The sequence below is a fragment of the Chiloscyllium plagiosum genome, chromosome 27 (assembly GCF_004010195.1).
Source record: "Chiloscyllium plagiosum isolate BGI_BamShark_2017 chromosome 27, ASM401019v2, whole genome shotgun sequence".
In the NCBI taxonomy this organism is placed as follows: Eukaryota; Metazoa; Chordata; class Chondrichthyes; order Orectolobiformes; family Hemiscylliidae; genus Chiloscyllium; species Chiloscyllium plagiosum.
In genome coordinates, this window is record NC_057736.1 from 13,587,961 (window position 1) to 13,613,887 (window position 25,927).

The 25,927-nt window shown below is 40.8% G+C and overlaps 1 protein-coding gene across 5 annotated transcripts in view; it reads left to right on the top strand.

The window, feature by feature from the left end:
• Nucleotides 1–25,927, top strand: part of rnf19b (ring finger protein 19B) — a 177,886-nt gene that overhangs the window by 149,083 nt on the left and 2,876 nt on the right. For 3 of the 5 annotated variants that reach the window (XM_043717448.1, XM_043717446.1, XM_043717445.1), the window contains exons 4-10: nt 12,228–12,433; nt 12,802–12,946; nt 16,317–16,479; nt 18,878–18,992; nt 20,598–20,738; nt 22,920–23,127; nt 24,288–24,422. In XM_043717448.1, the coding sequence (XP_043573383.1) occupies nt 12,228–12,433; nt 12,802–12,946; nt 16,317–16,479; nt 18,878–18,992; nt 20,598–20,738; nt 22,920–23,127; nt 24,288–24,422 (1,113 nt within the window). Of the gene's footprint in view, nt 1–12,227; nt 12,434–12,801; nt 12,947–16,316; nt 16,480–18,877; nt 18,993–20,597; nt 20,739–22,919; nt 23,128–24,287; nt 24,427–25,927 lie in introns of those variants that run through there. The other 2 variants (XM_043717449.1, XM_043717450.1) reach the window with 2 other exon arrangements.

Below are 25,927 nucleotides of genomic sequence, written 5' to 3' on the forward strand. Positions count from 1 at the left end.
CAAAGAGTTAGAAAGCAGCAGATTATAGGAAGAAACTATTTGATGTCCTGCAACCTATTCAAGTCACAAGAGACTGTTACTAAAGACTAATTAATATTATAATCTTTCCATCATTTCGAGTGAGTTATGGAGATACAATGACGGAGATGGCATTGTTCTGAGCAGGTTACAAAGTTAATACTTATTCAGGGACAGGTCTGTGTTACTTAGATCATATAGGTCTGGTACTTCTACGAACATTACTAATTGTAAAAACAAAAGGACTAACACCTCTTAATTATGCAACAATTTTGGTTGGACGATTTGTGAAATTGACTTCAGATTCGATGGGTTGCTTTTGCATTTAAAAGCTACTTGCAATATGGGTCCGATAAATATTGAAAGTCTAAAGAAACAGTAATGGGTTGGCAACCTAGAAAGGGATGCTTAATACATTTTACTCTTGCAAGATAAACTGAATTACAAAACCACCAAGTTATGAATGAATGGAAATGTGCTTGTGAGTGACTTAGTAAAGAGAATTATAATAACTCATTTCTTGCAGAATAAAAATTTGAGATGTAATCTGAGCAATTGGAGACATGACTTATGATAAATTACCATGCAGGACAAGGTGACTTTAGACTTTTGATTGTCAAAACTTCGTATCATTGGGGTTTTGTAGATCTCTATCAGGTCTCCCCTCAACCTCCGTCTTTCTAATGAAAATAATCCTAATCTACTCAACCTCACTTCATAGCTAGCACCCTCCAAATCAGGCAATATCCTGGTGAACCTCCTCCGATCAAAAAAACTTGATTTAAAGTTGACCCATGTAAAGGACAGACGACACAGCATCTGTGAAGAGGGAAGAGTCTCTATCCTGACCTGTTGGCTGGAATTTAAAGTAATTCCTGATGAAGGGCGTTTTGCCCGAAACATCAATTTTTTTTCTGCTACTCAGATGCTGCCTGACCTGCTGTGCTTCTCCAGCATCTGCAGTACCCACTTCCGTCTAACAATTTAGCTTGGCCAGTCCACCTAACCTGCACATCTTTGGACTGTGGGAGGAAACTGGAGCACCTGATGGGAACCATGCAGACAGTGGGAGAACATGCAAACTCCACATAGATAGTCACCCGAGGCTGGAATTGAACCTGGATTCCTGGTGCTGTGAGGTGAAAGTGCTAACCACTGTGCCACTGTGTTGCCTGTTCACAGGCAGCAGTGGGATGGGAACCTGTGCACAGGAGGATGTGAGTAAGGAGGATATGGACAGGATTTCACGGTCACAGGAGTGTGCTGGCAGACAGCAAGCTGGTTTGAAGTGTGTCTACTTCAATGCCAGGAGTTTGCAGCATGGATAGGGACCTGGGACTTCGATGTCGTGGCCATTTCGGAGACATGGAGAGAGCAGGGTCAGGAGTGGATGTTGCAGGTTCCAGGGTTTAGATCTTTCATTAGGATCAGGGAAGATGATAAAAGAGGGGTAGGTGTGGCTTTGTTAGTCAAGGACAGTATAATGTCGTCTGAAAGGGCTTCTAACTAGGACTCATTTCCTCAGGTGGATGGGCTGAGGTTAGAAACAGGAGAGGAGAGGTGACACCGCTGGGAGTTTTTTATAGGCCTCCGCAAAGTTCCCGGGATATGGAGTAGAGGATTGGCAAAACGATTCAGGGTAGGAGTGAAAGGAACACGAGTCATTATGGGGATATTTAACTTCCCCAACATTGACTGGAAATGCTATAACTCTAGTAGGTCGGATGGATCAGTTTTTGTCCAATGTGCGCAGCAGGGTTTCCTGACACAATATGTCGAAGGGCCAACAAGAGGGGAGGCCGCACTGAATCTGGTACTTGGTAATGAACCAGGCCAGGTGTTTGATTTAGTAGTAGGTGAGCACTTTGGAGAGAGTGACCACAATTCGGTTACGTTTAGTTTAGGGATGGAAAGGGATAGGTACATGCCACAGGGCAACAGTTATAGATGGGGGAAGGGCAATTATAATGTGATTAGGCAAGACTTAGGAGGTATAGAATGGGATAACAAAATGCACGGGATGGGGACAGTTAAAATGTGGAGCTGGTTTAAGGAACAGATATTGTGTGTCCCTGATAGGTATGTTCCCGTCAGGCAGGGAGGAAGTGATAAGGTAAGGGAACCGTGGTTTACTAAAGAAATTGTATCTCTTGTTAAGCGGAAGAGGGAGGCTTATGTGACGTTGAGACGAGATGGTTCAGATGAGGCAATGGAGAGTTACAGATTAGCTAGGAAGGATTTTAAGAGAGAGTTAAGAAGAGCAAGGAGAGGACATGAGCAGTCTTTAGCAGGTAGAATAAAGGAGAACCCTAAAGCTTTCTATACGTATGTGAAGAATAGAAGGATGACTAGGGTAGGAATAGGGCCAGTCAAGGACAGAAGTGGGAAGTTGTGTGTGGACCCTGTGGAGATCGGAGAGGTGCTAAGCAAATATTTCTCATTTGTTTTCGCTCAGGAAAAGTAAAATATTGTAGAAGAGAAGACTGAGATACGGGCTTTTAGATTAGAAAGGATTGAGGTTAGTAAGGAGGAGGTGTTATCAATTCTAGAAGCTGTGAAAGTAGATAAGTCCCCTGGGCAGGATGGGATTTATCAGAGGATTCTCTGGGAAGCTAGGGAGGAGATGGCAAAGCCTTTCGCCTTGATCTTTGAGTCGTCATTGTCTACAAGTTTAGAGGACTGGAAAATTGCAAATGTTGTGCACTTGTTCAAAAAGGACAGTAGAGATGACCCAGGTAATTATAGACCAGTGAGCCTTATGTCTGTTGTAGGAAACGATTTTTGGAAAGGATTATAAGAGATAGGATTTCTAATCATCTAGCAAGCAACAATTTGTTGCAGATAGTCAACATGGTTTCGTCAAGGGCAGGTCGTGTCTCACAAACCTCATTGAATGTTTCAAGAAGGTGACCAAGCATGTGGATAAAGGTAGGGCAGTTGACGTGGTGTACATGGACTTCAGTCAAGCCTTTGATAAGGTTCCACATGGTAGGCCTTTGCAGTAAATGGGGAGGCATGGGATTGAGGGTGATCTAGCAGTTTGAATTAGAAGCTGGCTTTCTGTAAAAAGGCAGCGAGTGGTGGTTGATGGAAAGTATTCAGCTTGAAGTCCGGTTACTAGTGGTGTGCCACAACGATCTGTTTTGGGAACATGCTGCTTGTCATTTTTATAAACTGCTTGGACACAGGCATAGGTGGATGGGTCAGTAAGTTTGCAGATGGCACTAAAGTCGGTGGAGTGGTGGACAGTGTGGAAGAATGTTGCAGATTGCAGGGGGACTTGGATAAACTGCAGAATTGGGCTGAAAGGGGGCAAATGGAGGTCAATGCAGCTAAATGTGAGGTGATTCACTTTGGGAAGAATAACAGGAAGGCAGAGTACTGGGTCAGTAGAAAGATTCTTGGTAGTGTGGATGTGCAGTGGGATCTTGGTGTCCATGTACACAGACCCCTGAAAGTTGCCACCCAAGTTGATAGTGCTGTTAGGAAGGCATACAGTGTGTTAGGTTTTATTGATAGAGGAATTGAGTTCTGGAGCTGTGATGTCATGCTGCAACTAGTGCAAAATACTAGTGCAGCGTCACTTGGAGTATTGTGTACAGTTCTGGTCACCCATTACAGGAAACACTGGAAAAGGTGCAGAGGAGATTTACCAGGATGTTGCCTCGTCTAGAGGGAAGGCCTTACAAGGAAAGGCTGAGGGACTTGGGTCTGTTCTCATCAGAGAGAAGAAGACTAAGAGGGGATTTAATAGAGACATATAAGATGATCAAAAGATTAGTTATGGTGGACAGTGAGAGTCTTTTTCCGAGGATGATGATGTCAGCCTGTATGAGGGGGCATAGCTGCAAATTGAGGGGTGATAGATTTAAGACAGATGTTAGAGGAAGGTTCTTTACTCAGAGTGGTAAGGGCGTGGAATGGCCTGTCTGCCAATGTAGTTAACTCAGCCACGTTAGGGAGATTTAAACAATCCTTGGGTAAGCATATGGATGATGAGGGGATAGTGTAGGGTGCTGAGGGGCCTATTCTGCGCTGTATTGTTCTATGTTCTCTGTCCTATGTTCAGATCCTGTGAATGAATAAATAATAAGTTAGAGTGAAGAGAGAAAAGAAACCCAATGGAAAAGAAAAAAAATGTTAATAAAACTTTCAACATTTGTAAGCTCTAACAACAACTTATTACATTCATTAGTTAGATTAAACAGTCAAAATTATTCTCTTTCTGGCCAATGTGATTAATTGGTAATGAGTTAACAGTTAAATTTTTTTTAAAAGCAATAACCTGTACTATTCATTTTCTGCAGCATATTTAATGGACAATCACTGTGCAAATCCAAAAAGTTCTCAAAAATAACAGATTATGGACAAGGTGTTGCTTATGAAAAGCAAGGCATGCATTAACCAGTGAAATCTGGAAATCTATAACTCCTGGCTAGTATCTTAATCCCCTGAATCTGTTGACTGATTTTGCTATTAGTTCTTACACACATTATTGCTTGTCCGATAATTTCTGGCTGAGTATGTTATTTTACTTCAGAAAATTTAACCATGTTGAAACGAGAATAATAAGGTCAAAAATCACACAGCAGGGGATTCAAGATGGCGGCGATCTGAAAGGTCTGCTTTGCTGGGCTTTGCATCACAGCACAAGTGAAGGAATGCTCTAACCCACCCCACCTAAGCCATTTACTTAAAGTTCAAAACTAAAATAGTTATAGAATCTTTACTAATCCCATTTTGTCGAGTGAAAATGACAAAGCACAGGAAAGGATTGGGTAGGTCCCGACGCACACTGGAAGCATTGAGCACGGCTGCAACTGCGGCCCTCTCTGACCTGGTCACTCACCAGGCCCTGGTCGTGGAGTTTGCAAAGTTGTGTGAAATGATTGATGCCATAATTGAAAAAATGTTCAGCAGTAGTTTGGACCCACTCTCTGCCTTGCTTCAAAAACATGAGCAGCAACTTGAAAGCCTTAGAAAGAGAACAGATGAGGTAGAGCGCCAAACTGCAGTTGCAGAGATCGCGATTGATTCCTCTAAGGAGCAGATCCAAGCCTTTGATAAACAAGTCTGTACCTGAATTGAACAAGTTGACGACCTTGAATAGGGGCAGGAGGAAGAATGTTCATGTCGTTGGTCTGCTGTAGGGAATGGAAGGCACTCAGCCAGTGAGTTGTTTTGAGAACTAGCTGCCGCGGTTCCTTCGCTTAGAGGCTGAAGCGGGGCAGGTGAAGATTGAGAGAACTCATTGGGTTACAATGCACAGGTCAGGTTCGGACAGCGCACTCGCCCCGTCCTTGTGCGGTTTCATAATTACGGGGATAAGCAAAGAGTTATAGCAGCCTCCAGAACCCAGGGAGAGATCCAATCGCTTTGATTCACAAGAGCTCCAGAATTATGTTCTTTCAGGACTTTTCAGCAGCAGTGATTAAGAAAAAGAAGTCTTTGATGATATCAAGAGAAGACTAAGGGAACTCAGATTCCGTATTCTTTAAGGTATCTGTATTGCTTTCAATGGATCCACGCACACATTCGACTCTCCAGGGATAGTGAAAAAACTTTGTGGACATGTTAAAGTAGGCTGAATGATTTAATGAATATAGATAATCATGTTTGTTTTCTTAAAGATAGTTTGTTGGATTTTTCTGGTATTAACCACTGTTAAGTTATAGTTGGGGATGAGTAGAATACTTGCTTTTAACTTCTTCGTTAACATTATTAAATTTCTCTTTTTTTTTTTTGCTTGTGTCTGGGGTGCGACTCAAGCTGGAGGGAGTTACGAAGGTGGTTGTGATGGCTAAAGGCTGGTTTTGTATTTAATTGCCCTGGTTGCCATATCGGTAGCGGGGCAGAAGACAAGGTTTTGGGATGTGTAAGTGCCCCCAGTGGATGGGAGTAACTTCCCCTATTGAGTGCCATCAGCGCTTTGTATTTTATTTCATTTTTTTCGTTCTTTATGTACATAGATTTTGAAAGTTTGTTAGTTGTAATAGTTTGTGTAGTTTTTAGGCTCTGAGTCTTCTTTCGTTGATGCTCAGCGATTTGTAATTGGAGTTCTTCCTGTCTTGTCTTGAGTTCAAATGTTGTCACAGAGTGTTATGGCTAATGATGTGCTTAAATGGTGTACCTGGAACATTAAGGGGAGCCACTCACCAGTCAAGAGGAAAAATGTTCTTTCTAGTCTTAAAAAGGAGAGAGTGGATATTGTCCTATTGCAGGAGATGCACCTTGATCGGGTTGATTTCTCCCTAGGAGTACTTGTTAGGAAAAATCTCCCATTTAAATTGCCAGATTATATTAAAGACCATTCACGGGAAGTTCATAATCTTCAAAGCATTGATATATGGCAAAGAATATGGTGTTTTGAATGTTTATTGTCCCCAGCGCACCCCCTTAAATTCCTGGTAAATGTATTTTCCAAATTGAGTAACCTCGCATCATAGCACATTATCATAGGGGGAGATTTCAATTGTCCTGTGGTTCCCACAGTAGACAGAGTGTCCAAAGTCCCCCCCCAATATCATCTTTGCAATCTAAGCAATTAGTGGATTTATGTGCAGAACTAGGACTGGTGAATGTCTGGAGGCAGCTCCACCCCACAGGTAGGGATTTTACTTTCTTCTCTAACGTGCACAAGTGCCACATTAGGATTGATCTCTTCCTTACCCTGCAGCATTCTTAGATTCAGTGGCGTCCTGCACAATTGGGAATATTATTATCTCTGATCATGCAGCAGTATACTTATTGGTTAAGATTAAGAGCAATATAACAGGTTTGGGACACTGGCGAATGGATCCCTTTATTCTTAAGGATAGGAAGTTCATTGAGTATTTCTCTAATCAATTCAGATCTTTCTTAGCCATTAATTCAGATTCACCCATTAACCCATCCATTCTTTGGGAAACTGCTAAGGCTTATGCCAGGGCGATTATTATTTCTTACTCTGCCAGTAGAAGGCAGCAGAAGGGAGAGCGGCAATGCTTGCTTGAGACACGTTTGAGGGCAGCTGAGAGGGCATACTTTTATAGACCCTCGGTGGCTAAGCTACAGAGGATCACAGCGTTTCCATGATCATTGAATTCCATGCTCACGCAGATAGCTGAGAAGGAACTAGCTTTTGCATGACAGAAGGCCGGGCATGTATTTAGCATATCTTGCCAGGAAAAAGAGCGCACTCCCAACCCCCCTCACCCCCCCCCCCCCTTCTTTTTTGCTTCATTCCTAGTCTGCCTTGAACTTAAACCCTGCACACATGCTAACCTGCTACTTATCTTTCTACTTGATTCCATACTCCCTGTTGCTTTCCCTTTCTTTTCCCTCCAACTTACAAGTTTAAAGTCCTAGTGACCTCTTATTTATCCTTTTCGCCAGAACACTGGTTCCAGATTGGTTCAGGTGGAGACCGTCCCATCGGTACAGATCGCCCCGGTTCCAAAACTGATGCCACCGTCCCATGAAATAGAATCCCTCTTTCCCACACTTATCTCTTAGCCATGTGTTTACTTCCCTAATTTTCTTATCCCTATGCCAATTAGCATGTGGCAGTAATCTTCGGCAGGACCCTCGAGGACTTGTTCTTCAGTTTCCTTCCTAGTGTTTGATAATTCCCAAACAGATCCTCCGGGACTAGATTGGGTTGGGATATTTGGTCGGCATGGATGGGTTGGACCGAAGGGTCTGTTTCCATGTTGTACATCTCTATGAATCTATGACTCCTTCCTAGCCTTGCCTATGTTGTTAGTGCCAACGTGGACCACAACAACTGGATCTTCAGCATTGTAATTTTCAGATTACGTTGTATGCAGATGATGTCCTTATCTTTCTGTCAAACCCAGCAGTTTCAATTTGTTTGGTGCTTTTTCGGGCTATAAGATTAATTTTAGAAAATCAGAGGTCTTGGGGAAACACCTGATGCCAAGGGTGCGTCCTAATTTCCTTTTAAATGGTCACGTGGGGGAGGGGTTTTATTTATTTCGGTATATTTGTTACTCCCGTCTTTGATCATCTATTTGAGGCAAACTTTGTCCACTTGTTTGACAAAATTAAACAAGACTTTCGAAGATGGGAGGCACTTACAACATCCTGGCGAGGCTGGATAGTCCTTATTAAAATGGTGTCCTCCCTCGTTTGCTATACCCCATACAAATACTTCCTTTGATCTTTCCCAGACAGACATTCAGGAGCCTTTAATAGCTGGTTCAGCTTTCTTATAAGTGACCCCTTATCAAGCTAACCAAATTGCAGCTGCCCCATAGACTGGGGGGGAGTAGATCTCACGGATGTTTAAAAACTACCAGTTGAGCTCTCTTTTATCCTATGTTAGTGACTCGGCCTGTGAGGAGTCGGTGTCAATATGCTTAGATATTGAAGCTTCTCAGGTAAAGTGCCCTCTTTATTAGTCTGCTGTTCTTAGACAAAATGAGGGCGGTTATGGAGTATTGTTATAACCCAATAATTATCAATACTGTTAAAGCATGGAGAGCAATGCGGCAGAGTGAGGGCGATATAGCCAAAACCTCATTTCTTACCCCTATAATTGGTATATTGGGTTTCCAACCGGGGATAATGGATTCCAAGTTTAAACTGTGGGCAGCTAGGGGTCTGTCTTACTTGGGTGACTTATTTGGGGGAGAAGCAATGATGTCCTTTGATCAAATAACTCGTAAGTGCAGACTATCTAGTAGAAACCTTTTCCGCTTTTTTCAGATCAGGGATTTTATTCGAAAAGGAATCACATGTTTAATCAACTCTTACAGATCCGACAGAGAGAAAGAGGGTGTTTCGTGCTAAGAACACACTCTCTGTCAGTACTGTTTATCACCTGTTGGAGAGTGGCCCCTCGGACAAGGCTAAGCAGCTTTGTGAGGTCTGGGAGAGAGAGTTGGGGGTTGAGATCTCCTCTGAGACATGAGAGAATATTTGGGAAGTCTTTTCAATAATAATATTTTTTCTAAAAATTGCACAATACCGGCCTATAGTCCAACAGGTTTATTTGAAATCACAAGCTTACCGAGCGCTGCACCTTTGACAGGTGCAAGGGGCTGCACTCTGTAAGCTTGTGATTTCAAATAAACCTGTTGGACTATAACCTGGTGTCATGTGATTTTTGATTTTGTCCACCCCAGTCCAACACTGGCACCTCCACTTCAGGAGAGAAATAAATTGACCTTTTAGATATTGTGTAAAGTGATTCCATTGTATCAAGTAGACATAAACCTTCTTGCCAACATTTTTTCTGGTGTCACACAGTAAATTATTTTCATTTATCTTACAATGAGTTATTTGGTTGGAACTAGGATAAAATTGTCCAACAATTTTGCTTAGTTTTAAAAGCAACTCAAACTAGGCACGTACTAATGGTTGGACATTCTACAGAACTATTAAAATCAAAACCTAACAAATCTGAAATGAGTTATGAGTCAGAATTGACCTTTCTTTTCTGAAGAAAATTTCCCATGGCCATGAAATGATTTTTCCAGGTATTGTGTTGTTGCAGCAGTTGAATCATCTCTGTTTGGATCCCATCCCACCTACAGTCATGTTTTATTACAGGAATTGATCTTTGTTTACTTTCTGGTCTTGTAAAGACCTTACTTTGGTTGGGCAGGTTTGGAATATGATGCTGCAGTTGAAGTAAACTTGCAGTCCATCTTAAACTATTGGGGTTTGGTTAGCTCAGTTGGCTGGGCAGCTGGTTTGCAATGCAGAAAGATGGCAACAGCATGGTTTCAGTTCCTGCATTGGGTGAAATTACCACAAAGGACTCTCCTCAACTTCTCTGGGCCCTCTGTTTAAACCACCACCAGTTGTCTCTCTCTGAAACAGCAGCCCTGTGGTCTGGTAAGACTATGGCGATCATACCTTCAGACAAACGTTAACTATAGTATTAACTCCAAAATGTTTAATCTGTTTTATTTCAAATGAAATGTACTAGTCATTCTGGCCAGAGTAGTCATGGTCATTCTGGCCAGAGTATAAGACATGAAAACCAGAGCCAAAATCTAAACCGCTTTGAAACGCAATAACTGGTAGAGAGGACTGAATACAGTAATATAGGATAAATGTATGTATTAATAAATTTATTATTAAACCGTTCATTGTCTTATCGATAGAAAAGTGCCGAATAGTAAGCAGTTTGGAAATGTAGAATGGAATGCAGTTTAATCCTAAACTCTGAAAGGAGTGCAGAGTTAGTTGCAGGAAAAGATGCCCTAGGAGTTTGCAGTGATAAACACAGTGTTCAGGAGATGGAATTGTGCTTCCAGATGGAGTAGGACTGTAAAGATGAAGATCCTTCAATAATCTCAAAAGCAGGAGAATGCCATAAACTGGGTACACTGAAGTCTTTCTGAGTGGGACAAATAATCACCTCTTCTTGTATTTAACTTGTGATTAATGGGACTTCATTTTCTGCTTCTACGTCCAAAGGCTTTGGCCTGAATTTTGCAGGTGGCAGTGAAGGAATACTATTCAGCTGTACATTTATGCTTACACAGATTTTTTTTTTCCCAGTTTTGAAAGGCATCTTTCAATATTTGGAAATACTTTTCAGTTCAACACCTTCCATTTATAGCATATGTGAGTAGGCATACAATAATGTTTCTCTTCGACCAATCAGATTGAAAGACTTCACATGAGAAATGTGTCTTAAGTCAGGAGGTATAATTACAATATTTAATTAATTCTAAAATCATGTAAAGAACATAAAAGAGAAGGAAAGAAAGATGGGATTGAGAGAGAGGAGACACAATGTTTTATAAAAATCTCCAAAAAGAAATTGCATAATGATACATTTTCAGTATCAGAGAGCTGTTTGGCAGTAATTAAGATTTGTCATGTTGTTTTAAAATTCAATTATTCTTGAATGGACTAACTGTAATTTTCTGTCATGCTTATTGGATAAGTGCAGTTCCTTTATGTTCTCTGTGCATTTTAACACAGACTCTATTGATAAGGTACTGATGGAGTACCACCTGCAAAGGAGCAGGGAGAATTGGACAGAACCTCCTGAATTCACATTTAGCTGCATGTAAACAGATGCTACAAGTTATTGTCCAATTTATGACTTAGTGGTTGTGAATGGTGATATCCTCACTGTGGTTCTCAAAGTCAAATGTAGCTTGACGTGTTTTTCTTTGTGATTGTTTATAAGATCACGGCTCTCACTATTTTAATTTTTACTGAGATGATTTGATGATTATTTCCTTGTGTGCTGATGTGTTGTATACTGGATCAAAGAGGAGACAGAACTTGGATTTATGTAGCATCTTCCATCCTGTCAGGATGTCACAAAGTACTTCACAACTAATGAAGTGCATTTGAAATACAGTTGTTGTAATTCAGGAAGAATGAAATCTCTATTCTGTTTGTGTTTGATTGTAGTTCAATAGAATCCCACCAACATGGCAGAAATCCTGATGCAATAATTTATTTCAGTCAGTTGTAGTGTGTAGATCAGGATGGTGGTGCTGGATTGTTAGCAAGGAACCATTTCCCAGTCATCGCTAGATGGGGGAATGATTGTCATTACTTTGCTACAACACTTTCACTACTGTTAGAAAGAGCCCTCTTCTATACAAGTGAGAACTTTCCAATTCTCACGACCAACAGCTTGGTAATGATAGTATATATTTGCTAAAGATGCTATACAGTCTGCATTTTAACATCTTTTTAATCAACTTGTTCACATTTGTTATGACAGACCTATAGAGCAGGTGAGACTTGAATCCAGGCCTGTTGACCCATAAGCAGGATCATTCCATTGCACACGAGCTCCTGTGCCATTTTGATGTTGTACTTTGAGTGTGTTGTATTGAACCACAGGATATGGGTTGTTACCCTTGCACAGTGAATTCTTGACTTTGACCAGGCCTTCAATATGAAGTGCAGGACATAGTGTACAGAAGGAAATTAAACAAGATGGTTGTCACCAACGTTGACCTTGAGGCTCTGTTAGTTATCGAATAGGACTTTTATAGCTCTAACTGCCCACTGTGGTGGTTGAGGGGAGTGGTGTTGGTGATCTACGTTCGTTTCTTAAAAGGAGTGAAAAATAGTTTTTATTTTCAATTTGGATTCAGTTTTGTCATTCAAATAACTGCTGAAGAATTTGAAAAATAAAATTACAAAGAACAGTGATATTAGATAAGGAAGAATGCTGATTTATTATTTAAATTTTCAATTGAATAAATTGTTGCATTTTCCAGATATGCTGTCATTGCCTATGGATGTGCAAGCTGTCCGAAGATTACCTGTGGGAGAGATGGCTGTGGCACAGAGTTTTGCTATCACTGCAAACAGCTGTGGCACCCAAATCAGACCTGTGATAATGCTCGTCAACAAAGGGCCCAAAGTCTTCGAATTCGTACTAAACAAACGTCAGGCCTGAACTATGGCCAGGAACCAGGCAATGGTATGTGGTCAGTATCTACACAGTCACAGTTCATACAGGGCTTACAGTTCCAAATAGCCAATATCCGCCAGTGTACTGCCTACTTTCCATATTTGTCATGGGTTTGTATTGATCAATATGCATTGATTTCACTGTTGGTAAATGAAATATTATTCCACTTCTCCATGTTCACTTCAAATGTTTATTCTTATCTAACTTAAATACAAAGTAATGTTAAATGTATTTTAATAATACATGGTATTTTGAAATAGCTTTATTTCTATTAGCTATATCCAGTTGAAATTTAGTTATGGTAGATAGTATGCCCTTTATTCTCTATGGATTAAATCAGCTATTCACAGCCCAATCATTCACTTCTGTCTCATTAGCAGATGATATCAAGCCATGCCCACGATGTGGGGCTTACATCATTAAAATGAATGATGGGAGTTGTAATCACATGACATGTGCTGTTTGTGGCTGTGAGTTCTGCTGGCTTTGCATGAAGGAGATTTCTGACCTCCATTATCTCAGGTAAGAGACAGCATCTTTTAATGATTAGAAGTTGTGTTCTTGGACTTGCAACACTGGAGGGAGAGAAGCAATCACTATTAGATTTTTTAAATAAAACTTTGCTTATTTTTGGATAAAAATATGCACTTGCTAGCAATGATATATTAACTTGCTCATTTGATGAGCTGGTGAGTGAAAGCTGTTATTTTATATAAAATGCATCAGAAAGTGTAATACAAAGAAAAGCATCCAGTACCCCAGATGAGGTCTGACCAAAGCTCTCTATAACTGAAGCATAACTCCACCACCTTGTATTACAGCTCTTTTGAGATAAAGGTCAATGCATATAGACTTACTTGACTACAGTTTGTACCTATGTGCTAGTGTTTAATGGTTTGTCTATGTCAACACGCAAATCCTTTTCATCTTCCACAAGTCCTAGTTTCTTGCATTTTGACATAATTCTCCTTTATCATTCTTGGATCTTAAGTGGATGACTGTGCTTCTATACATTGAAGTTCATCTGCCACTGTTTCTTTTCCCCAATTACTAAATCCATTCTTTAGTCCTTTCCATTGTAGTTTTCTGGTCCCATTTGTCCAATTTACTGTGTCTCTTAATTTGATTCCTTCTGTGAATTTCGATAAGCAACTCTTGGATTTCTTCATCCAAATAACAGTGTGTAGCCCAGTACTAATTCCTGAGAGACATCATATATCACATTCCCCTAGTCCGAGGGAGTTCCCTTTATCCTATGCTCTGCCTTCTACCTTCCAGCAAATTACAATGGACTCTGCTCATGGACTTCAGAGGAAACCAATGTTCTTGATCTCTCACTATTGCTGGAAATTAATTTCTGTGCAATAACCTGTCTTCTATTTTAATAAACCCTTAATATTTATTGTCAAGCTCATGCGTAAAGATTGCCATTGGAACTGTAGAAGCCTGTAAGCCATTGCCTGGAGAAAAGGTTGATGTCTCTCGAGTAGCCAGATTCTAAATCAGAAGTACAATGGGGAAGGTGACAAAATCTTCACATCATATTTTTATTTCATTATGGCACTAGTATCACACTAATTTCTGAACTGTGCTGGTATCAAATGTTTAGTGGAATGCTGTAAATATTAGTCCAATATTTTTAAAAATTCTTTTTTCCCAAGTCTCTTGCCTAAGAGTGTACAGTAGCTCTAGTTTAATTCCACATAACATGAAGCCTGTTTTTCCACCTTGAAGGTTAGGAGGTAATTTCCCATATCACTTTACATTTCTGCTGAATTATACTTTTTACAATCCGTAGAAATGCATTTGTTGTAAAATAACTCAGCTTTTCTATTGTGTATATACATAGCCTAAGCTCTCATGTTCTGATCAAGCAAACAAAATGCACATTATGATAAAAGATCATAGAGTCATAGAGATATACAGCACGGAAACAGACCCTTCGGTCCAACCTGTCCATGCCGACTGGATATCCCAACCCAATCTAGTCCCACCTGCCAGCACCCAGCTCATATCCCTCCATACCCTTCCTATTCATATACCCATCCAGATGCCTTTTAAATGTTGCAATTGTACCAGCCTCTACCACTTCCTCTGGTGGTTCATTCCATACACATACCACCCTCTGTGAAAATAGTGCCCCTTAGGTCTCTTTTTATATCTTTACCCTCTCGCCCTAAACCTATGCTGTCTAGTTCTGGACTCCCCCACCCCAGAGAAAAGACTTTGCCTATTTACCCTATCCATGCACCTCATGATTTTATAAATCTATATAAGGTCACGCCTCAGCCTCTGATACTCCAAGGAAAACAGCCCCAGCCTGTTCAGCCTCTCCCTATGGCTCAAATCTTCCAACCCTGGCAACTTTGTTGTAAATCTTTTCTGAATCCTTACAAGTTTCACAACATCTTTCCAATAGGAAGAAGACCAGAATTGCACGCAATATTCCAAAAGTGGCCTAACCAATGTCCTGTACAGCTGCAACATGAACTCCCAACTCCTGTACTCAATACTCTGACCAATAAAGGAAAGCATACCAAATGTCGTCTTCACTATCCTATCTACGTGCAACTCCACTTTCAGGGAGCTATGAATCTGCACTCCAAGGCCTCTTTGTTCAGCAACACTCCCTAGGACCTTGCATTAAGTGTGTAAGTCCTGCTAAGATTTGCTTTCCCAAAATGCAGCATCTCACATTATCTAAATTAAACTCAATCTCTCACTTCTCAGTCCATTGGCCCATCTGATCAAGATCCTGTTGTAAAATGAGGTAACCTTCTTCACTGTCCACTATGCCTCCAAGTTTGGTGTCATCTGCTTACTAAACTGTTATACTCACATCCAAGTCATTTATATAAATGACAAAAAGTAGAGGACCCAGCACCGATCCTTGTGGCACTCCACTGGTCACAGGCCTTCTGTCTGAAAAACAACCCTCCACCACTAGCCTCTGTCTTCTACCTTTTGAGCCCATAGACCTAAAATACTCTGTTTCTCCCTGTGCACATACTGATCCAAGTATTTTGATGATTTTTTTTTCTGTTTCAGATTTTCAACATGCAGCATTTTGCCTTTTTCAGAAATGTTTGTTGCCTGTTTAAATGTACTTAGATTGCAAATTCATCTCAGTCATGGTTCACAGCCTTTCAGCTACAGCAATATTGCCATCTAGCTGTGAGAGATGAATCTATTTTACATTGAACCAAATACATGAAAAGCCATTTGGATAGGTACATGAATAAGAAAGGTTTAGAGGGATATGGCTAAAGTGAGGACTGCAGATGCTGGAGAGTGTGGTGCAGGAAAGGCACAGCAGGTCATGCAGCATACAAGGAACAGGAGAATTGACCTTTTGGACAAAAGCCCTTCTTCGGGAATGAGGCTGTGAGCCGAGGGTGTGGCGAGATAAATGGGAGGGGGATCGGGCTGGGGGGAAGGTAGCTGAGAGTGCAGTAGGTAGATGGAGGTGGGGTAAAGGTGATAGGTCAGAGAGGAGGGTGGAGCGGATAGCTGGGAAGGAAGATGGACAGGTCATGAGGGCAGTGCTGAGCTGGAACGATGGAACTGAGATAAGGTTGGGGGGGGGGGGGAGAGAAGGGAGGGGAAATGAGGAAATTGATGAAAATCACATTGATGCCGTGGGTTTGGAGGGTCCTGAGGTGGAAGATGTGGCATTCCTCCTCCAGGCATCTGGTGATTAGAGATATGGGCCAATTGCAGGAAGATAGGACCAGTTTAGTTTGGGAAACTTGGTTGGCATTGGACCAAAGGGTCTGTTTCCATGCTATATGACTCCATGACTGTGTTTTCTTAATTGTGTTCAATGATATGTTGGCATCTTGATGCTTTTATCTTAGTGAAAAAAATCCCTTTCTTCTGTTGCCATCTCTAGTCCCTCTGGCTGTACATTTTGGGGAAAGAAGCCATGGAGCAAGAAGAAAAAAATTCTTTGGCAGCTTGGCACATTGATTGGTGCTCCAGTGGGCATTTCTCTCATCGCTGGAATTGCTGTACCAGCTATGATTATCGGCATCCCAGTTTATGTTGGTCGGAAGGTAAAGGAAAATAATAAAGTACATCTGCCCCTTTGTTTGTAACATATTGTTTTAATGTCCTCTGATAACATAAGCAATAGGAGTAAGGCTGACAATTCAGCCCTTTGAGTCAGCTCCAACATTTAATATGATCACAGCTTGTCTTCTTGCTGAAAACAATAAGCATGCAGTAAATTATGAAGTTGGACCGGAGAATAATAATTGTTATATTTCATCTAGTGGATCTGAATGCTAATTTGGATTCTTCACCTTTTTTTTAATAGATTCACCTTAGGAGACATGGTTTACTATTATCATTTTCTGAGTTTTATTTTAATGCTAATAAGCCCTAAAATAAGGCATTTTCTTTGTGATTATTGCTCATGAAGTGGGGTTTCTTCCCATCTTGGTACCTGAAATTGTATTTTTGTTGGTGTAAAAATGCAGGTCGTTCTCTAGCAACATCCCAGACAAGAGCTCTGACAAAGGGTCACTGGATTCAAAACCTTGACTTTTTTTTTCTCTCTAGGGCTGCTGCCTGACCAGCGTTTTCTGTTTTTGCCCCAAACTTGTCATTGTTCTTGTTTAAATACAGGTGTTTCATATCATCAAAATACTCAGTTGCTGGGTGTATCCTAGTTGAATGAATATTGGAGTAGGCCATTCAGTCCCTCAAATTTGCTCTTTCATTCTAGAATGTGGTTGATCTTGTCCCTTAACATATTCCTGTGCTATCCCCATATTCCTTGATGTCATTAGTAACTAGAAATCTCTATCTTGAACTTAACGGCTGAGGTTACATGCAGTTGCAAAGGGTCAATGGGTAACAAGTTTGCTGTGTAACACCTTCTTCAGAAAATAAGAAATTGAGCTGTATAAAATAGCAAAAGGATCTAGAGATGTAAATAACATCAATAAAAGCAGATTGGAAAAGATGTTAAAAACTAAGTACCAGATTTACGTCTAAAGCAAAATGTGGTTTACTTGATTTGGAGATGCCGGTGTTGGACTGAGATGTACAAAGATAAAAATCACACCACAGCAGGTTATAGTCCAACCAGTTTAATTGGAAGCACTAGCTTTCAGAGCGACGCTCCTTCATCAGGTGGTTGTAGACAATCTCCACAACCCACCTGATGAAGGAGCGTCGCTCCGAAAGCTAGTGCTTCCAATTAAACCGGTTGGACTATAACCTGCTGTGGTGTGATTTTTAACTGTGTTTGCTTGGAGTGCTTAGAAAGTAGAACTCCAGTACCACAGGCTTGAGCCAACTAGCTGAGGCAACTGGCTTTGATGCTTTCAAAAGGAAACTCGATGAGTATATGAGTGACTGACAGAGCCGTAGAACGATAGGCTTAAAGGTTGGATTGAATGATTGTTTCTCTCCTAAATCCTCTACAGTTTGTCCAACCCAAACACTAAGAAGGTAATTCTTCTGAGTTCAGCCACAGATTAGTGATTGATCAAATTGGTTTTGAATTAAAATTTATGTTAGCATTTTAGTTTATGATAGTTTTGGAAACTAAACTTTCATTTATTTCCAGTAGCGAAATGGCACTGGAACATTGATTTACTCTGGGGGTGGGGGGATCAGTTAGCTCAGTTGGCCAGATAGCTGGCTTGTAATGGCAAGCTACTGTTAACAGCATGGGTTCAATTCCCACAGCAGCTGGGGTTACAATGAAGAAATATCCTTCTCAACCTCTCCCTTCCCCGGAGGTTAAACAGCTCTCTCTCTTTTGCTCTCTCTCTTTTGCTCTCTCTCTTTTGCTCTCTCTCTTTTTCTCTCTCTCTCTCTTTTTCTCTGTCTCTGTCTCTCTCTCTAATACCAGAGTAGCCCTGCAGCCTGCTAGGACAATGGTAGTTTTATCTCTACCCCGATTTTTTTTTTAACTTGAAATGGTTGCACTGTCTATTTTGCAATGAAGAAAAGGGAATAAGTTCTTTACCACTCGCTGTAAAGCAAATTTAAAATCAACACCAAGCATGGAAACACATTAGACATTTACCCCTCCATGTAGCCTATGCAGTATCATGAGGAGAAAGTGAGGTCTGCAGATGCTGGAGATCAGAGCTGGAAATGTGTTGCTGGAAAAGCGCAGCAGGTCAGGCAGCATCCAGGGAACAGGAGAATCGACGTTTCGGGCATAAGCCCTTCTTCAGGAATTCCTGATGAAGGGCTTATGCCCGAAACGTCGATTCTCCTGTGCCTTTGGATGCTGCCTGACCTGCTGCGCTTTTCCAGCAACACATTTCCAGCTATGCAGTATCATGTAAATGTGTCAATTTCAGGAGTATTGTTCAGATTGAAGAAAATTGGCATATGTGGGATGCAAGCAAAAAAAATGTTCCTGTTCTCTTTGAAGGTTTTCTTTTGAATTTGTAAATGTCTTAACTAATTCTGGCTTTTGTTATTTAGATTCACAGTCGCTACAAAGGAAAGAAGACTTCAAAGCACAAAAGGAATCTGGCAATTACTGGTGCAGTTACCTTATCTGTTATTGCTTCTCCTGTGATAGCTGCAGTCAGTGTAGGTAAGCTCTGAATTTCTAACTGGAGACTGGATCTCACAACAAACACAATATCCACAGAATGACTAACCTTCTGTTAAAATAAGATTTACTGCCTTGGCTCAGTTTTCAAGTTGGAGGAGCAAGAATTATGCTTTTCCAAGATTTTATTTGTTGTCTGATACTCCGATTGCATATACAGAACTCCTTGACTGAACTATGGACCCATCAGCTCTAACAATGCTCATTTTGTTTTGTTTGGCTGAATCCAAACTCATCTTGACATTTAGGATCTCTTCACCCTCTTGAGGAATCTCATTGTCTTCCCTCAAGTGTTTTTGCTGTTATTGATGGTGACAGTCATTGTTACTGTGAGAGAAATAAGGGGCAACACTAATCCTTTCATTGCATGTTAGTCACAATCCATGATGGATTGTTGGTCTGAATCTATATTTTTAAATGCAGAAATGCTAATCACTCCTACAAGCAATCTCAGTCTCATACTGTCCAACATCTAACTACACAATAGTATAACCCAGGCATTAACAATGGGATCCTTTGAGGCTGAAACTGAATCATGTGTCTCATATGCAATCCTAAATCTTTCATATAGTGGTTGTAAATACTAGTGAGACAAGGACAGAAACAAATTGTTAATCTGCCTGATTATTTTGTATTGCTCTGCATAAGGTAGACATAATTAAACCTCACCTTGGTTCAAATAACAAAAGGACCATTTTTAAAAACAAGACAGACCCTTTGCCAAGACCATCTTTACTGGCAAGCTTGCTAAACTTCCTCAGGTGAGTCTTTTGATTGTGATCCAAGTCAATAAGTGGGTAACTTGCCCCTTGGCATGAAGTTCTCAAGGAACCAGCTGTCTCTGTTGCTGAAGGAATTCTCCTAACGTAAGTCTGGGCTGAATCGGCTGACGATTGTCATTTTAATTTGAATTAGATGACAAGCTGTAAAATTGGCTTTAGTAGAAATTCAATTCCTGCAGTCAATGGCCTTTTATTTTTGCGTAAATCTTTTCTTTAAATAAGTACAATAAAAATGGTAAACAGTGACCCTGCCTTACCCTGAAAAAACATTACAACTGGATATCTCAGCTGGTCAACTAATTTTTTGAAGATGTCTTATGAATGTTTCTCTGATACAAGTATTATTTATGTGCCTACAGTAAATTAGTTTTCTTTTATAAATAATTAATGAGTAAAATCAGTGCTGCTGTAACTGGTTACAGGTTCTGGATCAGTGGTGCTGGAAGAGCACAGCAATTCAGGCAGCATCCGAGGACAGGCAAAATCGACGTTTCGGGCAAAAGCCCTTCATCAGGAATAAAGGCAGAGAGCCTGAAGCGTGGAGAGATAAGCTAGAGGAGGGTGGGGGTGGGGAGAGAGTGGCATAGAGTACAATAGGTCAGTGGGGAAGGAGATGAAGGTGATAGGTCAGGGAGGAGAGGGTGGAGTGGATAGGTGGAAAAGGAGCTGGGCAGGTCGGACAAGTCCGGACAGGTCAGGGGATCGAGTTGTCAATGCACATTTCAGAGGGATGGAACATTGGGAGCTGGCTGTTTTTTTGTTTCTCAGCAAAACATTACTAAGGTCAGGTCTGCTTTTCTTTAAGGAATTGGAGTTCCCATCATGTTGGCTTATGTTTATGGCGTGGTCCCAGTATCACTTTGCCGTGGCGGTGGATGTGGAGTTAGTACAGCCAATGGAAAAGGAGTGAAGATTGAATTTGATGAAGATGATGGACCAATTACTGGTAACTATCAGACACAAAGCTGAGAGTCACTTTAAAAGGGCTACATCAATATTCAGCATGCATTAGAAATTTATAGCTAATTGTATCCCAGAAAAGTTTGCAGCTCTGTCAGAAGGGTATATTGTGTAAGTGCGTATTTTGCCAGCTGACTACGTACATGTCTTATTCCGTTTTGCAGACTATCTCCCGATCACTGCATCCATTTGTTCACCTGGTGTATTTGCTTATTTACCTGAGGGTGTGTATATGTTTGCTTACACATATGCTTGTTTGTGCATGTGTGTTTATGTATCCAAAGCCTGTATACTCACATACGTACATGTTTAGTCACATCTTTTTCTATCTTATATAGACGTCTCTTCTCACCTGTATGTCTGTTTACATATAGCAAGTTCTCTACACATGTACCTACCTGCAAAATCTGTAAATGTACTGGAAATGGAACCATGTATTGGAAATGACTGCAACACGTGCACAGTAGAACAAATCTGATGCAGTAACAAAACAGTAATTGGAGAAACTCAACAGGTGTGGGAGCATCAGCGGAGAGAAAGCAGAGTCAACATTTCGGGTCTGGTGGTTTGTCTGATGGTATTCCCCAGCATTCCCATTTACAAGGGGCTGCATTTGATAGTGGCAGTAGGGAGGTCATGCCAGCTGGGCACACACATACACCTGAAATGACTTGGGAGACGCAGCAGGTCTGGCAGCATATGTGGTGACAAAGCAGAGTTAACGTTTTGGCTCCACTGAACCCTCTGGACCTCTGCTTTGTCTCCATAGATGCCGCCAGACTGCTTAGGTTTTTCCAGCAATTTCTGGCTTTCTTTGGCTTTTTTTGTTTAGCAAGAAACACACATTGCCTCCTTCAGGATGTCCCACTGGTTAACTGATCCTCACTTAAGGAGCCAATGGTGGGACCGCAAGGATGGAGAAGGTGTCTGATGAGTGCTGCCAAATGAAAGCTCCTGTGATTTGCTGTGTCATTCGGGAGGCTGTGGCTGGAGTGAGGGTTACCAGAGGATTGACCAGTGAGCTTGGGGAGGGGGCATACTACGTCAGGCTATAAGGTTTTGTTGAAGGGAGGTAATGAGAAGAGAGTCGGAAGGAAGTGACTATGGTGACCTTTGATCAGGCACTTAGTGCCTTTTGAACAGGGAGGCTCTTCCACACCCTCCCCTTGTGCCCCATTCCCCCCATTGGAAGATCACTACCTGTTTTCCCTCTTGTGTATGGTGTGTCCTGCCATCTGAGAGGAGGTTATTAATTGCTGACTTAAAAGCTTCAGTTGACAGTGTGGTGGGTACACATCCACAAATCGTCCTGCCCCACTTTGATTCTGGAGGAAGTGAGAATGTAGTGGGGTTGGACCCGCCACCATTCCACCAAATTGAAGCCTCAACTGCAGCACCGTGGCTCAGTGGTTAGCACTGCTGCCTCACAGCGCCAGGGACCTGGGTTCGATTCCAGCCTCCGGCAACTGTGTGGAGTTTGCACATTCTCCCCATGTGTGGGTGGGTTCCCACCGGGTGCTCCAGTTTCCTCTCACAGTTCAAAGCTGTGCAGGTTAGCTGGATTGACCAAAGTAAACTGCCCATAGTATTCAGGTTGTGTAGGTTAGATGCATTATCCATGGAAAAAATGCACAGTTATAGAGATATAGTCTGGATGGGATTCTCTTCAGTTGGTTGCTGTGGACTTGTTGAGCTGTATGGCCTGATCTCATACTGTAAGAATTCTGTGGTATTCTATTCTATGGTAAGAGATCTTTTAAAAACTAAATCCCCCAATGGAGCCTCAACTTCAACTCAGAAATGTAATTTAATTTTTTTTTCAGAAACTACCTATTATTTCCATCCAATAAATGCCACTGTGAATTTGAAGTAAAACTTATTAAATCCTGAGTTTGTAAAAAGGTGACAATTCTGTTTCAGAAAAATAATATAAATGGGAATTTAAATGTGTTAATTGTTTCAGATATTCACACCGGTTAAAATTTAACCTTGAGAATTAGTGGTATTTTATATTCCTGTAGGAGATAGATGACAAGTGAATGAACATTAAATAATCATGAGGAGAGTTTTTAACATTATTCTCTGATATGGGTCTTTCTTTATCTGACTCTTCCACTCTCTCTGCCTTGTCTTTCTCTCTCCTCCTAATCTTTCTGTGATCTTTCAGTTGCTGATGCTTGGCATGCTCTGAAGAACCCCAGCATTGGAGAGAGTAGTGTCGAGGGATTGACCAGTGTTCTGAGTTCCAGTGGCAGCCCCTTAGATGGTGTGAGTGTAATGCAGAGCAACTACAGTGAGACTGCCAGCTTTGCAGCTTTATCGGGGGGCACGCTGACTGGAGGGGCACTGTCAGGGAGCAATGGACAGAATGGCAGGTAAATATTAACTCCATTTTTTTCTGTAAAGGTGTTAAAGAAATAGGGGACAGGTGGAATTTAAATTCTGGAATATAACTAACTATTGTTGCTTGCTGTATAATGCGGAAAAAAAGACACCTGGTTCACCAATGTGCTTTAGGGAAGGAAATCTGCCACCCCTACTCGGGCTGGTCTGTATGTGACTCCAGATTCACACCAATGCAGTTGACTCCTGACTGCATCTAAATTAGAAAGGTATGCCACTCAATATGAGGACAGTTAGGGACGATGACAAATGCCATCCTTGCCAGAAATGCCCACATCTCATTAAAGAATAAAAACATCTAGTTAAGGGTGGAACAGAGCTTGGTTCTGCCATTGTTGAAATTCACTCTGGAAAAGATGATCTCCTTTCTCTCTTGTATTGTTTTGAAGATACTGTGTGACAATGACAAAACAATTGTATACTTTAACACCTATGCCATCATGTGCATGTTGTATAAAAGACCCATGTCAAATTGCATCAATGTTTTCATTTGTGATACAATAGCAATGATCACATCCTAAATGATCCAAAGGATGATGTTAAGCCTACAGCAAACTTCAGATGAACCTTTCAATCTCATTGATTAAAAGTACAAAATACAAACCTGCCTTCTACTCTTGATTAAAGTGCAGAGCTTGCAATAAGGAGGGGAGGAAACTTTATATCAGTTCTTTCAATCTGGAATTAGTTACAATTAGTTAGTGACAAAGCTGAAGTATAAATCTTATTCTGCCATTATGAAATTTCATGTGCTACTTATCTATCATTTGGTAAGGTTGTGCATTAATTCAACTAAAGAGATGCCTTCAGTAGACCTATCTTTCTACAATACGTAGTAAGATTTACAGAATATAGGATAGACTGGACCTAATTATTTTGAGGAAGAGATTGCAGTATCAAATTGAAGATTGGGACTGAATAGACTAGGAAACTTGGGACAGTGAAGAATGTGGGGAAGTGGCTGCTATCGCTCATGATACAGTAATACATTCCCCTGTAAAACTGGATATCCTTTGCTGAATCTGGTGAAGAAATGTGAGGGGAACTGTTTCAGGTTTGGAGTGCCATATTGAAGTGAGAACTTGATTTTGATAACAAACCCAAGTATGATGTTTTTCAATATGTTTCACAGGTTGGAGATTCAGACTGATATTAAAAAAGGCTACAGTTTGAATAAAGATTCCATCAGCCTTGGAGCAACCAGTGATAATGCCAGCACTAGGGCTATGGCAGGTTCAATCATCAGCTCATACAATCCACATGACAGGTGAGATAACAAACATGCCAGGCTGCTATAGAATGGATAACCAGTAAACTGCAACTTTTACTGAGGAAACCTCCAGCCAGTAACTATTAAAGTTTGGAAATTGCTTCATTCTTTAGATTTGATTAGATTGATCCACATATTCCCAAAGTAGGTCATATTCTAAATCTAATTTTAATTCCATGAAGGCAATACAGTTCATTTCTTTAACTTCAGCTTGTCACGAGGATTGTCAGAGCCTGGGAGCTTTTTGTTTTCTGATCTTTCCAGTCACAGCTGGTTTGAGCTAGTTGAGGCTCAAGAATGATTGAAAATAAAAAGGGGAGTTTATGCCAAAAGGAAATCCTTTACACACAGTTCTTACATTTGCATTATTTCACCCTCTTGTCTTGAAAGACCTTACTCTCTTCCACTTTTGTAAAGCTTTATATTTAATACTACCTTATTGATTAATCATTTCATTCAGAAAATAGCAACATCAACCAACAAATGCCAGGGATACCCAGCAGGTCAGGCAGCCCATGGGGAAAGTGAAACAGGTCTTGTTAGAACTGGAAAAAGTTAGACTTGTAACAGGTTTTGAGCAAGAACAAGAGCAGGAAAGAACAAACCAGAAATATCTAAGACATAGTAGAAGGTAAGAATGATTAAATATCAAAATAGATGGTGCAAGGCAAAAGAGCATGGCAATGGGATGAGAGAAACGAAAGATGGTTTTGTGGAACTGTAAATGACATTGACAGTATTATTATTGTCAGCTGTTGGCCAAAGAAGTGGGAGTTGTGGTTATGACTGGAAATTTTTGAACTCATCATCAATTTCAGAAGGCTGCAAAGTGTCTGAACAAGAAATTGGGCTCTGTTCAACTTAATTAGAACACTACAGGAGGCAAAGTCAAATGGGGGAGAATTAAAAGAACAAGCACCTTGAAGCTTGGGATCATGATTGTGGACTGAATGAAGGTGCTGTACAAAGAAATCATGCAATCTGTCCCTAATATAGAAATGAAAATGTGTTGCTGGTAAAGCACAGCAGGTCAGGCAGCATCCCGGGAACAGGAGAATCGACATTTCGGGCATAAGCCCTTCTCCTGTTCCTGGGATGCTGCCTGACCTGCTGTGCTTTACCAGCAACACATTTTCAGCTCTGATCTCCAGCATCTGCAGACCTCACTTTCTCCCCTAATATAGAAATGCCTGCTCATTATCAATGAATACAGTGTACCAGGCTGAAAGAACTAGAATCATCATCTAACATGATCGTCTTCTGCCAAAAATCCACTGGATGCATAATTCCATTTAATATTGAAATTCTTCACTATTTGGGGAGCAGTTACATTAGGTAGTTAAATCTGCAATAGTTCAGCACTCTCCAGGAAAGTCAAAGTGCTGTGCCTAAATTTGACTCTGACTTACATGTTTAGGAACTTTTTAAAGAATAAATTTGGAAAAACTCTATTTTAACAATGTCTTTTCAAACATATTATATCATCTTTAGGACAAAGCTAT